Genomic DNA, 17,851 nt, shown 5'->3' with positions numbered 1-17,851 from the left:
AAGCAAAAGAGAGCATCAAGAAGCAAATTCAAAACAAATTTAAGTCTAACCCACTTCCTATGAAAAGGAATCTTGTAAATAAACAAGTCATGTAGGCATAATGCAACAAGCATAGAAAGATAAAACAAGTGCAACTTCAAGATTTTAAGCAAAAAGAGAGGTGTTTTAGTAACATGAAAATTTCTACAACCATATTTTCCTCTCTCATAATAACTTTCAGTAGCATCATGAGCAAACTCAACAATATAACTATCACATAAAGCATTCTTATCATGAGTCTCATGCATAAAATTATTACTCTCCACATAAGCATAGTCATTCTTATTAATTGTAGTGGGAGCAAATTCAACAAAGTAGCTATCATCAAATATAGGAGGCATATTGTAATCATAATTAAATTTATCCTCCATAGTAGGCGGCACCAAAAGACCACTATCATTATAATCATCATATATGGGAGGAATATCATAATCAACATAAACTTTCTCCTCAATACCCGGAGGGCTAAAGAGATCATTTTCATCAAAACAGACCTCCCCAAGCTTAGAATTTTCCATAGCATTAGCAACAATAGTGTTCAAAGCATTCATATTAATAACATTCTCATTAGCATGCATATAAAGTTCTATGGGTTTTTTAATTCTCTCTTCAAACACATCATGTCCTAATTCAAGATAAAGTTCATAAAGATCTCTCATATTTTTGTTGTTTTCCATTATGCCTAACTAGTGTAAACAAGAAACAAAAAGATGCAATTGCAGGATCTAAAGGAAATAGCTTCGAACACACACACAACGGCAACAGAAAAGTACTTAGTTACCTGGGACCGGAGTATGACAATACCTACATGTTTTGTTCACACTTTATGATGATTTTATGCGTTTTCCGGAACTAACCTATTGACGAGATGCCGAAGGGCCAGTTGCTGTTTTCTGCTGTTTTTGGTTTCAGAAATCCTAGTAAGGAAATATTCTCGGAATCGGACGAAATCAACGCCCAGCATCTTAGAATTCCACGAAGCTTCCAGAACACCCGAGAGCAACCAGAGGGGGGGGGCCACAGGCCCACCAGACGATAGGGCGGCGCGGCCCAGGGGGGGCACCCCCCTACTGTGTGGCGCCCCCGTCAGCCCTCCGACTCCGCCTCTTCGCCTATTTAAGCTTCCTCGACCTAAAATCTCGATACGGAAAAGCCACGGTACGAGAAACCTTCCAGAGCCGCCGCCATCGCGAAGCCAAGATCAGGGGGATAGGAGTCTCTGTTCCGGCACGCCGCCGGGACGGGGAAGTGCCCCCGGAAGGCATCTCCATCGACACCACCGCCATCTTCATCACCGCTGCTGTCTCCCATGAGGAGGGAGTAGTTCTCCCTCGAGGCTAAGGGCTGTACCGGTAGCTATGTGGTTAATCTCTCTCCTATGTACTTCAATACAATGATCTCATGAGCTGCCTTACATGATTGAGATTCATATGAGTTTTGTATCACTATTCATCTATGTGTTACTCTAGTGATGTTATTAAAGTACTCTATTCCTCCTCCACGGTGTAATGGTGACGAGTGTGTGCATCGTGTAGTACTTGGCGTAGGTTATGATTGTAATCTCTTGTAGATTATGAAGTTAATTATTGCTATGATAGTATTGATGTGATCTATTCCTCCTTCATAGTGTGATGGTGACAGTGTGCATGCTATGTTAGTACTTGGTGTAATTGCAATGATCTATCATGCACTCTAAGGTTATTTAAATATGAACATTGAATGTTGTGGAGCTTGTTAACTTCAGCATTGAGGTGCTCTTGTAGCCCTACACAATTAGTGGTGTTCATCATCCAACAAGAGAGTGTAGAGTGGTTTTATTATGTGATCAATGTTGAGAGTGTCCACTAGTGAAAGTATGATCCCTAGGCCTTGTTTCCAAACATCGAAACTCCGTTTATTTATCGTTCGTTGCATGTTTACTCGCTGCCATATTTTATTCAGATTGTTATTACCACTCATATCCATCCATATTACTTGTATTTCACTATCTCTTCGCCGAACTAGTGCACCTATACATCCGACAAGTGTATTAGGTGTGTTGGGGACACAAGAGACTTCTTGTATCGTGATTGCAGGGTTGCTTGAGACGGATATCTTTGACCTCTTCCTCCCTGAGTTCGATAAACCTTGGGTGATCCACTTAAGGGAAACTTGCTGCTGTTCTACAAACCTCTGCTCTTGGAGGCCCAACACTGTCTACAAGAATAGAAGCACCCGTAGACATCACCAACCTCTTCCTGGCCCTACCCGACCGCCCCGGTCCTGCGAGGAAAAGGTCCCTGCTTGCTGATCTCTCAGGGCTCCACCGGTGTCGTGGTCGTATCACGGCGAGTGCTCCCGAATGTCGATGCAGTCCCCACTCGTGGAGTGGTTGTTGTTGGGTGGTTGTCGACGGCTCGGGCGAAAGCCATGGCCGGGTTGTCCGGAGCCGATGACGGTGACGCTCTTGGGCGCCATTCTCCTCCTTGGAGGCGTCTTCGTTGAGCCTCGGCGCTGCCCCTTCATGGTCGGATGTCTCTAGGTGAAAACCTTGGCCCTTGTTGGGTCGAGCAACGTCGTCACCTTGGTGTCGCTCCCCTTCTTGGAGGCGTTGCTTTTGAGACCTCGACGTTCTATTGCTTCTCGTTCCATGGTCACTTGCGCCCGGCGGTTGCTCGTGTGTAGTCGGCTGGTAGGGATTCCGTCGACGGTCTGCCGGCGACACCCTTCGTTCTTCATTTGCTCGAGACGAAGACCTCAAGTTTTCATTATCTTAGTTGGTGGTAGTCGTTTGCTGTTGTTTTTGGGTGCCGTTTTCGCTCGGATATGTGCTTGTATTGTAAGCTGGTAACCCCATCGGTGTCGGTGTGTGTTGTTGGAGCTGTGTTGTTTTCCTGACCGGTTGATGGCTTTGTTAATTTAAAGTCGGGCTCTTTATGCCTACTGTCGACGGAAACGTCGCCTCCCACTGAAAGAATATTCCGCCTTTATGAGACACACAGATGTCAAACCTGGGGTTTGAACTCTGGTGGACTGGGGGTACAACCACCCTCCTAACCACCCAACCTCAGGTTGGTTCTCATGCAGACTCGCTGTTGCTTTGTGCAACCCATACGTTTTTTCAGTGTCAATGTATCGGGTAGGTATGCTCGCTAGTCGCGACTTCCTTTCCCCCGGGGCGTGCCCCGTGGGTTGCTGGCCCCTGGTTTGCCGTGACTAGTGGGCTTTGTGGGTATGTGGCCTTTTTTTTTTTGCTTTCTTTTGCATTTTCTTATTTATTATTATACTTGCACCCTGTATGTATTGAAACTGATATGTTCTGTCATGCGTTTTTAACAAATTTGATGTCAGAGCTCACGTATCATGCGTTATATGTAAAATGATTTTGTTGATTCTCATCTAACTGATATTTAAGTTAGATCTTGGTTAACTCTTCGACCGTTTGACTATGCCGTGATGCATATTGGGTTGCAAATAATATTTCTCCAGTTGTACATGGGCTCTAAGCGTGATTTTCTCCAGCTGCACATAGATTGTAACTACGATTCTCTCGGTTGAGCATGGATTCTAAATATGATTTCTCCAGTTATATATGGGTTGCAACTGACATTTTCGAGTTGCACATGGTTTGCAACCAAAATTTCTCCTAAGTTGCAGATGGGACTTTATAGTTGTGCGTGGGTTGCAACTAATATTTTTTGAGTTGCTCTTGGGTTGCAATTAAGATTCTTCTAGTTACACATAGGTTGCAATGTGAGTTGCAACTTGGATTTTCTGCAGTTGCATATGGGTTGCAACTGATTTTTTTTTTTTTTGAGATTCACGTGGATTGCAATTGAGATATATTGAGTTGCATGCTGGATGCCACTGGATTTTATGAGTTGCATGCAGGATGCAACTGTGATTTTCTCGGGTTGCACATTTGTTGCAATTGAGATTTTTTGAGTTGCACGAGGATTGCAATTGAGATATATTGGATTTGCATGAGGGATGAAACTGAGATTTTTTGAGTGCATGTGGGATGCAACCGAGATTTTCTAGTTGCACGTAGGTTGTAAATGAGATTTTCTCTAGTTACATATAGGTTGCAATTGAGTTTTTTTGGTTGCACGTGAATTGCATCTGAGATATACTCCCTCCGTTCCTTTCTATAATGCCTATAGATTTTTGGCATTTGTTTCAGAATTTAAGGTTGTGGATTGGCTCTTTTTCAATTACCCCCACTACATGCGTGAAAAAAATCCATAAAAAAGGAAACAATTAACTGAGATTCCTAATGTATGACCCCAACGATTTCTTAGATTTAGGAAGAAATGTTTTTATTTCCTTAATATAACCTGGCTGCACATATATGGAGAGTCATCCAGAGAGATTTGTGGGATTTGTTATGTTAATTTAGGAAGTTACCGATTTTCCTCATTTTACTCTCATCTCAAATCGTTAATCTAGGGGGTCTTGTGTAAAGAACACTCTTGTGCTAATTTCCGTGCCAAAAAACTATAGGCACTATAGAATGAAACGGAGGGAGTATTAAGTTGCATGAATGATGCAACTGAGATTTTAGAGTGGCACATAGATTGTAGCTGAGATTCTAGTTGCATGATAGTAATGACTTGAAGATTTTCTAGTTTGCCTCCGTGCAAAGGTTACACTATGTGTAAGGGCATCTCCAGCAGCGCGACACAAACGGTCGCTCAGCGACCGTTTTCGTCCGCCGTAACCGGAAATGCGTCTGGGGCCTGCTCCAGCGGGGCGACGCAAAGTGACCGGCCCGTCCGCGGAGACGCAAACCTGGCCCAAATATGCACCAGGTTTGCGTCTCCGCGGACGCTCGGCAGTCGCGCGGAGTGTCCGCCGAAAAAGACGTAGGACCCACGCGTCAGTGGCAGGAGTCCGATATTATTCCCGCCACTGGCCATTCCCCGCGCGAAATATCAAACTAGACCGGCGCGAGCAGTCCAGAAGCGATGGACGTCCTCGCCGCCGCAGCCACCGCCATGGATGCGGAGCAAATCCTCGCACTCGCCGCCGCCCCACACTCCCCCGTAGCCACGACCATAGCCACAATGGAGGCTGCAGCTCCGGCGGAAGCAAAGCGGGCCGCCACCGGCGGCGGCCGGGAGGCAAAGCCGAAGGCGGCAAAGAAGGTGCTCTCCCCGGAGGAGAAAATCATCGAGGCCGCGAAGCGTCGCGGCTGGCGCAAGAACCAAAAGATCAAGAATGCCGCGGCCGCCAACCAGCAGGCCTGGCAGATGCAGATCAAAGCAGGCGTCGCGCAAGTAGCCCTCCATCCGAGCTTAGCGGAGGGCTACATGCTCATCAAGAAAGAGGGGATGGCCGGCGTCGCGCCTCCGGCCTCGTCGGTGAGCTCGGTAAGTTCCCAGCTGCGTCCTGGAACTCCCGCTCCCTTGCAGGGCCACACGGCGTCGCGGTTCGCCTCCGGCCTGCCGCCGGTGAAGTTGACCGGGGCGGCGGTTCCCGGCCTCAGCCGGACGCCTAGAAGCGGTGACTCCTGCCCGGGCGCGACACAGAAGACGCGCCAGGTGCCGGAGGAGAGCATGTCGCAGCCCCGCATCCTGTTCGACGAAATGGCGCCGCCTGCCCCGACGATGGACGACCCGGTACGTGAGCTCTGTCAATGTGTGCGAGTGCCGTGTATCATGCGTCTGACGTTCGGTTGTTCGTAGGACTATTGGAAGGACCGCCATGATTCAGACATCCAGGAAATTATCTACGGCGGCGGCTTCATTCGCGATGATCGGGCCGGGACGCAAGATGACTGGGCAGCAACGCAAGATGCGGACGACATCGAAACCGCACAGCTGTCCACGAGGCCATAAGGCTACCAAGACCGATCTTGTCCGGGAGGCGCAGGCCATTGCGTTCACCCAGAGCATGGAGAATATAATGTCCGACAACCGTGCCGCCATGGCTGCTAGGGACGAGAAGAGGCGTCTGGAAAAAGAGGCCGCAGCTGCCATCTGCCAGAACCTCGTGAAGGAGGTCATTGAGGTCCAAAGGCTGGACGTCGAGGCCAAAAAGGCAGACGCCGAGGCCAAATTGCGTGCAGAAGACACAAGGATCATGCTTGCCGACTTGAGCGGCGTCGACAACGACACCAGAGCATGGTTCGTGAAGAGGCGTGCCGAAATCCGCGCGCGAGACGCCTGATCGCCGGCGCCATGCGCCTAGCACCTTGGCCTCCTTTTGGACTTTTTATTGCTCTTCAGGTCTTGTTGTGCCCCTTTTGGACTCCACTTTGCGCCGTGACATGTGCAAAGTGTGATGAACTTGTTTCAGCCCTCAATTTGCGGCTGTAAATTTCGTGAAACTTGTTTCAGTCCTCTTTTTTGAATTCTGGCCTGCGCCGAATATGCGTCGCCTCGCTGGAGCCAGCCCCAGACGCAAACGGACGCACGACCATTTCCGCGTCCGCCAGACGACGCAAACGGACATCCGCAGACATTTTAAGTGTCCGAAATGCGTCGCGCCGCTGGAGATGCCTAAGTAGTATGCAACTGGAGAAACGCCGGGTCACATTGGTGCACCTGAAAAAAAAGTAGGTATACATGGTGTACAACTAAGAGCGGGTCGACCCATAAAAATTTCATCATGCTTAGGTAATATTTCTCCTACTTTTAGATCTACTAGTAAGTGTGCATGTGCAGTGCTCATCTTTCAAGTAAAACTTGTGTATTTTGAATTCTATGTGTTCTTTACCAAATTTATATTCATGTACTTTTCACTACAATATGTATAACCATGTAAGTGCAATGTACAATTCACAGACACTACAATGAAAATCGACAAAGCAAAACAATATGTTTCTATTTGTTTCCAGAATATTACAATTAATCGTAGTTCGAAGCAATATCTTAAAAACAACTACTACATCCAATCCCTTTTATGTGACTCGGATTTAGTACAGGGAGTATTAAGCAACATTATCCACCTTTTCTCTCTGATAAATGTTTAACTCTTTACGGGATCAAGCATGACCTCAATTGCGATTTTCAAGAAAAGAACACATTAAGCTGATTGTCATAGTTTCGTGTCCTGCTACGTGTTTGTGGGCAGGCCATATGGCTAGAAGCCCAAGCTAACCAACCCGACATAGCCTAAACACATATGCATGCCGAGAATTTAACGGAACAAGAAAAATGCAAGCAAAATTTTACTTGGACAGAAAAACAAAAAAAGAAAAGCTGGACAGATCAGCCTCTGTGGTCAGGCGCTCAGTCATGAGAGATGTAGACGCGCCCATATTCTTAAGGATTACAACTCATGACTAACACGAATCACGGTGCAAATTAAATGGGGTAAGATTTGACTGAGCACGAAGAGCAAATCCCTATTTTTAATGTATTTCTGTTCGGGGAAGTGTATCATACATTCCCTAGATAGTTCTGCCTAGCCGTCCACAAGAAATCTGCTAGATGATGACGTGGTTGAGCCAACCGGCTATTATTTCAGGTTGGGATCGATCTGATGCCACAAACATGCAATCCGAGATTAATGTCCAGGAAATGATCCGAAGCTTCGAAATGGAATACGGAAGGACTCCTTGGATATCGGAAATGTGGTGATCGTCCGGAGATAGCGAATGCCAGAAAAGAGCAACTATGAATGAATTGTTTGGTCTGAGAAGTACAAATGGTGAACCTGATCGCCTATCCAGCGCTTAGCGTCAGGGGTAATACTTCTCCAAACCTAACCAGCTTACCTGATTAGAGAAATGACCGTGTGATCCCACAAAAATATCCATGGAATGACCACAACCGTCAAGTATCAGCAGGTCAACTAGTCATGTCAAACATACGCCACTAACACTTCCCAGAAAGTGCTTGTAAATGCTACAGCACACATCTGTTGACTTACACAAGGAGGATATATATCGACCCACCAAAACCATGTAAACTTCGTACAAAATGTAGGTCATTCCGCCTTTGTGCTTCGAGACACCTTCAAGGATGCCATAGCATTCCTGCACATTTCATCAACTTATAAGTAACACGATGGTGTCTGCAACAGGAAATCATTATTCAGAGGTGGAAGACTACCGCAGCCCATCCTCGATCTCATCATTCCCTGGGTCCAGTTTCAGTGCATCCAAAAACGCTTCGCACGCACCTTTGTAGTCCTGATGAAAATACACAAGCAGCAAACGTTCGTAAACAATTTGCACAACAACAGCCAAAGTCCCGAGAAAACTGTATCTTCAACGACCCAACCTTGAGTGACATTAGCGCTTTGCTCTGCCTGTACAGGGCCTTTGGCCAGCTTGGTCGCCTGCTCTTGCATTCAAGAGCATCCAGCAGACCCAGCAAAGGCTTGCCCAACTGAAGCCAGCAGAGGCTCCTATTTGAGAACAAGGTTGCATCGTTAGGGTCAAGCTCCATTGCCTGTACATCCAGAAAGTTATTAACTGATTAGCTTAGTACCCTGAAAGAGGAACATGCACATTGTTGCGCATAGACACATAACAGTATTTAGTACACAATGTTAACTAAATAGAGGATCTTTAGCACACTATATTTATGCATGAACCTTGCCTCCTTCATTCAGAGAGTGTGAAAGGCACTACAAGTTATTAGGCAATACATAATTTCGAGGTTGCAAAAGTATGAGCGGGTTTATGGTACTGTAACGTACCATACTGTAGAGTTCTGCGGCAGATAGAAAATCTCTTCTCCCAACTGCCTTACTCCCTTTTGACTTCAACTCCTGTATTTTCCTTTTATCCACAGGCTCACTCTGAAACATCAAGAATATCAAATAAACATGGGTTTGATGAATGTATGAAAGACAATCATTCTTTTTTCGATAAAGGGAATATATTAATATCAAAAGATATATTAATATCGAAAGACAATCATTCTAAAGCAACAATCGAAATTATCATGTAAAAGATTCAAGGAATAGACGGCTTTTTATTTCACATGGTCTTTCTGCTCATCACTTCTATGATTGCACAAGAAAAATGTTTCAACTTTCAAGAATTCTTAAGCGATACCAAAAATACACTTTTCCATACCGACGCAAGAAATTCACTCATATACACCTTCAAGTCAAGAAAAGTACCACTGCAAGATGCATGTAGTCAAACAACATAAACACTGACCAAAGATATTTTCCAGAATTATATAGGCTAGACTTTAAAAGTGAGATGTGCAAAATTTGCAGAAAATATATTTTCATAATGTTGTGCTTCTATAATTTTCATAATGCAATTAAAACAAAATCTAGATGTCAAAAGCAGGCAGCAGCATTTTTATGATTTCTAAAAGAGGAAATAAGTTTTTCTGACTTAATAAGGAGTACAAAGACTCCCCAAACAGCAAAACAAAGTGCAACTCGAGTGGAGTTAACCACATAGTGAATCATTACATGATGAGAAAGCTTCAGAGTTCCATCTGAAGCTTAACAGTTACTCCCTCTGTTTGACCAATTGACCCAAAACTTTAAGAGCTATGGTGTTCAGATCTCTCTATAATTCCATCAAATGTCACATAGCAGTTGCACGGTTCAATGTGCATGCGTATAGTAGGAAAGAGTAAGATTAAACAACCCTGCTTAAAGCTTAAAGAGATTAAATGTTCAGTTTGCACTAGAATACCGTTAGGTGTCAACAACAGTTGCGTGGTTCAATTGAATGTTTATATAGCAGCGCAGAGGTAAACTTACATCATTACGAGGATGCCAGTCATCGCCAATCCCCAGTACACACATCAAGCACCCACTTGAGGCACTCTTCGGTGCATCGCGTAAAGCGGTTAAGAAATAATCTCCATTTGCAACAGCACCAGCCTATCATGGAAGTCAGAGATCTTATTTTGCTGTAATGAACCCAATCGGGCTTCTCTTCTCTTTATACAATAGAAGGAGTGCAGTACATGGCAAGGTACAATCAAAAACCGATCCTTACCATAAATATAGGATATGGAAATCCCTATACAATAGCTAACTGAATCAAAACCGATCCTAGCGTTAATAATGGAAACAAGGTTAAAGGTTGCACCAAGACAAGTGGCTCTCACTGTGCTAAAAAAATGTAACGTGCCACACGGTCACCTACAATGCATACATTATATGGGTATAGCAGTACTGTGACAAGGCATGTCCTCCAAATCACCATTATGTCGAGCAGTGTGTATTATTGGAGTTCTATAAGTACTGCGATCAGGATATTGGATACACATTATATGCCACAGTATAGCAAATCGGCGGAGTATCGGCGCATGGTAGCTCATAGACCAAATAAAGAAAAAGTTTGCTAACTTCATAAATTGTATGATAGAACAAAGCAAACAGCCTCATAGTAATTTTAGGGACTGGAAATAGTAAGTTGAAGTTACAGTACCTCAACCAAGAGCTTCACACATTTCACTGAGGTAGCATTTATAGCAAAATAGAGAGACGTCATACCATTTACCATCTTGTTGTACTGGAATGAAACATCAAGATATCAGGTTCTTCAAAGTGGTTGACTGATACATTTTATAAAAATATACAGAGTCCGATGGCATCACAAAAGAATTAAGCACATTGTCAAGACATCAACATATAGTAATGGGACACCATGTATACAGTTTAGGTCAAGTGTTGACTAGTATACTTTATTCAACCGAAGCATAATTTTTTTCAAAAATCCACAATACTGTTCAAGTTAGCTGCAAGTATCACAACTAATATCAATGTTCTTGTGATCTTTAACAGGTAGAAGGAAGCAAAGCACTGAAACAGCGTCAATCAACCAAAGTATGTGCCCTTTTAGCAGTCCAAATAGAAAGTTAAGGCAGAATCAGTATGCTGATAAACTTACATCTGCATTGTGGTCCAATAAAATCTTCATAGAACGATCATCACATTCTGCCGCCACAATATGAAGTGGTGTCCCGCAACCATTTACAGGGTCAGGGTAAGCACCTCTTTCAAGCAATTGTCTGACGATTTTATAAAATCCTGGATAAATGAAATAATCCAGGTTTTTACTATCCCCTCTTGGTCGATATAACTGACACTTACGTCATGAGATGGAAAAAAACCATGAGAATGTGAATGCCCTCCTCTCAGTTCATCACTTGTTTCCCTTATCATGTGCTTGCATGTCTGTAGTTAGTGCAATGGGACTGGATAGGGGTTGTTGACAAGAAAAGGGGCACATTTATGTTTAAGTAGATTAAATGCCCTGGGTTACGAAACATGCATTTTACATAAGTTAGGTTGTATGGTTCATGTAGGTTAACCACTTGCCGCACAATTAGGTTTTACTAGATTAAACTGCACTACTCATTAAACCTACATCTTGCAATTATAGTTCAATTAGGCAAGAAAAGCTTCTGTATCCGACAAGAACCTCTTTTTGTACTTCATTGATCCACATATACAACTTTTGGAGCCAAACCATCAAATTTATAGAATATCTTGGAAGCAATTGTGTGTCAATGAAAGAACCTGATCATGGAATTTACTTTTGTTAAATGACTATATGAAAACCACCTAAATACTCAAATGCTGCACCACGTCTCATACAGTGATCCATTTTACTACTCTTAAATTAGATCATGGAAAGAGACCTATATCACGAAACAGAAGACAAATCGATCCTAGTAAGGAAGTAAAACCACCACAGAATAACAATATACTATAGTTAGAAAAGCCATCGTAGTGGGGAGACCTAATCCAGCAGCACAATGCAGGGGAGTAAACCCATCGTCGCTGGTTTTGTCTTGATTGGCGCCCTGATCAAGAAGATACTTGGCAGTATTCACTTTCTCATTGTATATTGCTTGAATCAGAGGTGTTCTACCTGTCAAGAAGGCATATAATGAAGCTTATTAGGCAATTCATTCCTGGGTTTGGCAAGGAGATCTATTTCCATCTCACTTTGGGCAAAGAAAAAAAAAGTTCAGTACCAATACAGAGGGCCTCGAAATTTACATCCTTCATCATAGAGGATCAAAATGTCTGAGATTACATTGGACACATGCGTCCACATGTGGTGTGAAATTCAGTTGTTCTGGCCCGGAAACTTCACATGCGAGGGAGGTGCCGGTCCGGGCAGTTCCGGGAGGAGTGGCCGGCCGGAGACGAGGCAATGCAGGCACCTATAGTACGATTGGGGCAGCCGGCGACTCTGTGGTTTGCTTCGAAGCACCGAAAGCACCTGCCGTGGAGCTCAGCCTTAAAGGCCAAGGAAAGGACGCATCAAAGCGAGGTTGTTGGCGCGCGGCCGCAGTAATTCCGGCGTCCGAGGATGGCAAAGGGTTGCGGCCTCTTCCGCCCCTACATCTGACTAGCTGCCACTCCTGCATTCGCGGCGCCCATGCCACCATGCTACGAAGCATGGGACGCGGGGTGGGGGCAGGCGCAGATATCCGGGCGCAGGCGCACAGCAGTTTGCCCGTCGGGCGGAGGCGGGCTCTCTGGCTGCATTGAAGCCGCGGCGCCTGCAATCTGCGCGAAGGTTGGTGGTGATAGCGACACATCATGCTGAAAGCTCGCCGTGGATGCATCAGAGAGACATACCCTCAGATCCCGGCGACTCGCAAGCTTGACCTTGCACGCGCGGTGGGAGCTCGCCTTGGAGTGAGCGACGAGACGGTCATGGCGCAGGAGTAGGGGTGGGTTAACCGGTGGAGGCCGCAGAGCCGGAGTGGCAAACGGCACCGTCACGCCGTGGCCGAGGTGGCCACCGGCGCGGGAGGAGGATGGCTCTCACGCGCTCCGGGGTTTGGAGAATCATAACGCCAACTATGTTTTAGGATTTTGGTGGGAAGGGGAAGAAGACCGAAAGAGAGATAACAACCTCCGTGGTCGACGGCGTCCACATCAACCCCCAACACCTCTACCAGGTAGCGGCACATGTCCAGCTTCCCGCTGCCGGCGGCGAGGTGCAGCGCCCCGAGGCCCCTCGTATCCTCGTCTTCCGTCCTCACCCCCTCCACCGTATCCCTGAGGTGGCCGCTGCCCTTATGCAGAGCCCTCGCAAACCCTGCCACCAAAAACATCGGCAAGAATCAGCGAGACTCGACCAGGATCGGAGCCTGGATATATAGATTGAGAGAATTCGAGGCGCATACTCTTGAAGGAGCCGATGTCGCCGTCGATCGCCGCGTCGAGGAGCTGGCTCCGCATCTTCCCGCCGGCTGCGGTACGGTTTGGGTGAGGAGCAGAGTTAGGGTTCGTTGCTGCGTTAGGGCGGAGGGGAGGAGGGAGGTGGCCAGATGCTTACCGAAGAACGTGCGAGCAGCGGGGGAGCGACGCGACGGCGCCATGGCGCGCGAGCGGTTTGGTGGGGTGGTGGAGATTGGAGAACGTGGTAGGGTTTTTGGACCGGGTAGAAAGGACGGGATCGTGGCGGCAGGATGAGGCTAACGCGGGAAGGGTAAAAACGTTGGCCCGCAATTGATGGAAATGGGGCCGGAGCGGCGTGCCAATTCTTCCTATAAATGTTCTAACACTACTCGGCCATACAAGGGCTCTGAGAGGGGCAAATGCATCCAGATCGCTCGTTTCCACCACGACAGTAAAAGATGCCCCCGCTTTTCACCAGGACCGTTCGATGCGGTCATTTTTTGTTTACCCGTAGCTGCTCCTTCACAGACAATGACATCTGGGCCCATTTTCGTGCGGGACCGGTGGCCAGAGGCAGCTGCAGGCGCTCATCGTTGTCGCTCGTTTTAGTGGTTGTTTGCTGGAGGCGTGAAAACCCTAGATCGGCATTGGCTCTCCTCCCACAAATCCCTGTCTGGTGTCTGCTCTCTCGCCTCCTCTCACCTCCTCTCTCCCGCCCGTCGACTCCGCCAGCCGCCGCGTCGCCGCCGTCGACTTTTCGCGCCGCCGGCGGACGGCGACCCCGAGCAGCCGCCGTCGCGCCTCGGCCAGCTCTTGCCTTGCATCGGGAGGAGCTGGGCCGAGGACCTCGGCCGCGCCATGCGCTCGAGGGCGCCGCTGCGAAGAGCGCCAGGAAGCGCCGGCCGCCGCCAGTCGCGTTCGACGACGCCGTTGCAGGTACGACCACCTTTTGTCCTCTTCCTTTTTTCCTTCCCGGGGAGGAGCCTCGTTTTCCCTTGATTCTCCCCAATCCTGAGCAGAGGAGGCGGGTGATGTGCACATGAGTGGGGGATGGAGGAGGCGCAGGGGGTGCAGAGGAGGTGCGGGACAGAGGTGGCTGGAGACCGAGGGTGGCACGAGCCGGTGGCAACTCGGGATCAATCGTGGGCATCACCGAGATTCGTCCAGGTTTGCATCTCCTTCCCCTTTCTATCTCTTCCTCTCTGTCTCCCTCTCTTTGCTTTGGCTCTTTTTTCTCCTGGCTGCAAGTAACGGAGGAGGAGGAGATGATGTGAGTGGAGGAGCCTGCTCGTTATGGCCGTTCTGAAAGCTATCCTTTTCTCCCCATATCTTCCTCCATCGCCGTCGCCGCCCACCATATTCAACCAGGCTGGCATCCTTCTCTCCCTCCTAGGCCGCCGACGAATCAAAGCACGTTGTGGGGTGGACAAGCTCGGCTCAATCCTCTCCTCCTAGCCACCGAGCAATCCAAGGACGTTGTGCGGTGGAGGAGCAATCCAAGGACCATGGCGGCGCGAGGAGGATCTCAGGGCGCCCTTCTCCCTAACCCCCGCCCCCCGAGATGTTCTATGGTGCCGGCGGCAGCGCGCTCGCCGCTGCGCACGGTGATGAAGAGGACAGAGAGGCGGGAGCCGGATGGACGCGTCTTTGCCGGAAGCTTACCTGCAGCGCGAGTGGTTGCCGTCGCCCAACAGTTCTTTTCGACGATGACGACGGCGTCGACGCAACAGGTGGTGGAGCGGTACATCTTGATTGAGGCAGCAGGGGTAAGAGGCCAGGGCGAAGAGGCGGCGCGGGCATCGGTCCAACAGCTCACAGGTACAACGACGTCAACTTCGCCACGGCATCGGCCGCTGAGAATCTCATGTTTTTCTTTCAATTTAGTAGCGACCATAGGAATCAGGTGTACATCTGGTTTGATTTGGGGATTTTTGGTTTGCTTCGATAGCTTCGTATTCAGTGTCCTACGGGTGCTACCGCTGCGGCTTCTTTAGAGCAATTCCAATAGTATAGCCAACTGTTGGCTATAACAAGATGTCATATCATTTATAGTCATCATATAGCTAACATGTACAATAGTTGGCTATAAGAATGTAGTACTTTACTAATATATGGCCCACCTTTCACTCTCACAAGGTGCCTAGGAGCACGTGTAAGAGCTGGCTATTGCATAGTAGCCCACCTCCCTTCTCTCTCCTCTTCTCTCTCCTCCAACTCATCTAAAATATGTTATTTAATGTCTTATAGTCAGCTGACCGGACTCTATTGTACTTGCTCTTAGCCGGCCTCCATCCTTACAAAGGTCGGGGAGACAGAGTACGGTCGGACTTGTTGATTTTGGTGCCGCAGTTGCCAAAGTCTAGCTTCGTTCCTTAGGTATGGCTGTCCGCCCTCGCGGCCCTCTCTTACTGCACAACTCCATGTGCAATCATGATATTGGATAGTTGTTGTTGTATATTCTAGAGAGCGAGAGCGTGAATATGGTTTAGTGGTAGGCTGGTAGAGTGTTGATTTAGTAAATTGGGCTGCCCTTAATTTGCATGATTAGGCCACCCAATGTGCATACGAATTGATGTTCAGACAATTCTTAGTGTTCATCTGCCCCACAAGTCAAGATCCGTGTAATAAAAAAGAAGATATTAACATTTTTTTGGTTTGCTCGAAATTTACCTGTCCAAAAAATCTTGATATTCGTATTCTAAGCAGAAACAAATATGTTTTCCAGGCCAAATGCAGCCTAAAATTGGTACTATGAGCTAGGCAGTAAATGGAGAAGTGCTTCTCGAATAGTTTGTTGAATAGCCTGGGTGATGACAAAATTATATAGAGAAGACTGCTTTGCTTATATTGTATTCACTTTAAATGTTTAACATGCAACTTAAGAGTCAGTATATTGGGTGAATCTGGTTATGTTCATCCATTTTGATACTTTGATCATAAGCGTACATATCTTACCTGTGCATTTCAGAGTGTCATGAAGAATCTCTTCCTGGGACTGAAGCTTTTTTGCTTGGACAAGAAGGAAATTCTGGTGTTGGTTTTATTGCTAGATATGGTAAGAAGAAAATGGTAAGCTTAAAACTATTTGTTGTCGCATGTAAAATACTCAGGCATTTAGAACTCTACACTGCCAGTCCAGATGTATTAGTATACAATGCCATGCATGGCGCACAAATTGCATTTACTTGCATTATCATAATTTATTGAAATGGTGTGTATTTTTTACTCTTTGTGACCCTCGAAAGGAGACTTATTGCCATATTTGATTGATGGTAAGAATTATTCACTAATTTTTCGAAAGATAAATATTCAAATAGATCAATCAATTGAATTGTCACCAAATAAAATCTTGTCATTCTTGAAAATCCAACTGGTCTTTTCTCTCAGCCTGCAAAACAATTCCTCTTGGATTGTTCTTTATGCTATCATATACCTCACACTGGCCCAGTTTCTTTTGTTGCATCAGACAAAGATGTAAAAGGTACATAATTTCTCTTCATGTTAACTTGATGTTCAATAGATTATTATCATATTTAGGCTCCTAGAACTTTTCATTTCCTGTAGTAATTGCTATTGCTATTTCGCATAAAACTGAAATTTCTATCAAAATATTTTGCCTAGGTCCTTAGAGAGTGTTACTTTTATTCATATTTTAATCTTGATATTGGAGCAACTCAAATGTTGCATACACAGTTTTAGTTAAAATATTTCTCTTCTGTACTTGAATATACAGACCGCCAAGTAGTCACTGTTTTAGTGCATTAGTGGTCATTTTCCCCTCACTTTGGTCTGGTGTGGAGCGACCATCAGCGCCATGTCCCGATGCGCGGCTATGACCGTCGTTGCCTGCTGCTAATGCAGTCGCTGCGTGTGCCGCGCCCGAGCCGCATGGCCGCTGCGTTGCTTCCTCGCTTTCGTCGAACAGGCAGATCCGCTGTTAGCAGCTTCGTGCCGTGCCACCGACAGGCGAGCCTTCAAGTACGAAGGTAACTTACAGGTGTCAACAAAGGGTAAACACAATGCGGATAGATCCATTTGTCCGACAATGATGTAACTTTTCCCTTTCCTCCTTGGTAAGAGAGTGATCTTAGCTGGAGTACTGGACACGATGTAGTGAAACAATATGCCAATGTCACTGAGCTGTCAAAATAGTATCTTTACGATACATACGGAAGCACTGAGTTTACATTATAGCACAATTTGTTCTCAATCTTGCCCTGCACATTTATTCTTATATAGCTTATTACATTCTTCGATTGGATTTTGTAGTTAAAGAAATACAAAGTCACACGGTCGCGCATACAAATAGTACATCTTCCATGAGAAAACATTCTGCCTATTTCTTTCAGCTATTTCATTCCGAAGTTTTGAGAGACAATTGGTCCTTCCATAGGTCCTATTTTCTTTTTAGAGCTTACTTGAGGATTTAATTATTTATTTGTCTTGATTAATGTCTTTAATTATGTAATATCATATTGGTCATTACAGATTTCTGGGGATCATCTGGGAAAGAGGAGCCTGAAAGACTGCCTCCACGCCATGTATCAGACAAAAATCCAGAGAAATTTGTCCTTATTGCAATTAAATTGTCACAGATCAGAAAGGACAGAAAATTGTAAGCATGTCAATGATTTTATAGTTGAAGGTTTAGCCCTCTCTATCATACCAGTACATTATAATGATATTTTGTTCTTTTTACTGTTTAGCAGGCCATTTTCTGTACAACTTTATCTTCATGGATGGTTCTTGTTACGGG

At 46.0% G+C, this 17,851-nt stretch overlaps 1 protein-coding gene across 1 annotated transcript; it reads right to left on the bottom strand.

Annotated features, from left to right (window-relative positions):
• Positions 1-7,889: 7,889 nt before the first annotated feature.
• Positions 7,890-13,155, bottom strand: LOC124696245 (ankyrin-3-like). The gene is made up of 9 exons (XM_047228998.1): positions 13,101-13,155; positions 12,827-13,012; positions 11,728-11,827; positions 10,841-10,961; positions 10,374-10,462; positions 8,671-8,770; positions 8,250-8,420; positions 8,079-8,158; positions 7,890-8,002 (listed from the first exon to the last, which is right to left on the bottom strand). The coding sequence occupies exons 1-9, from the start codon at positions 13,153-13,155 to the stop codon at positions 7,954-7,956; spliced, it is 951 nt and encodes a 316-aa protein (XP_047084954.1). The 3' UTR covers positions 7,890-7,953.
• Positions 13,156-17,851: the final 4,696 nt, after the last annotated feature.

The sequence above is a fragment of the Lolium rigidum genome, chromosome 3, assembly GCF_022539505.1.
Source record: "Lolium rigidum isolate FL_2022 chromosome 3, APGP_CSIRO_Lrig_0.1, whole genome shotgun sequence".
In the NCBI taxonomy this organism is placed as follows: Eukaryota; Viridiplantae; Streptophyta; class Magnoliopsida; order Poales; family Poaceae; genus Lolium; species Lolium rigidum.
This window is presented reverse-complemented; position numbering and strand designations above follow the sequence as displayed.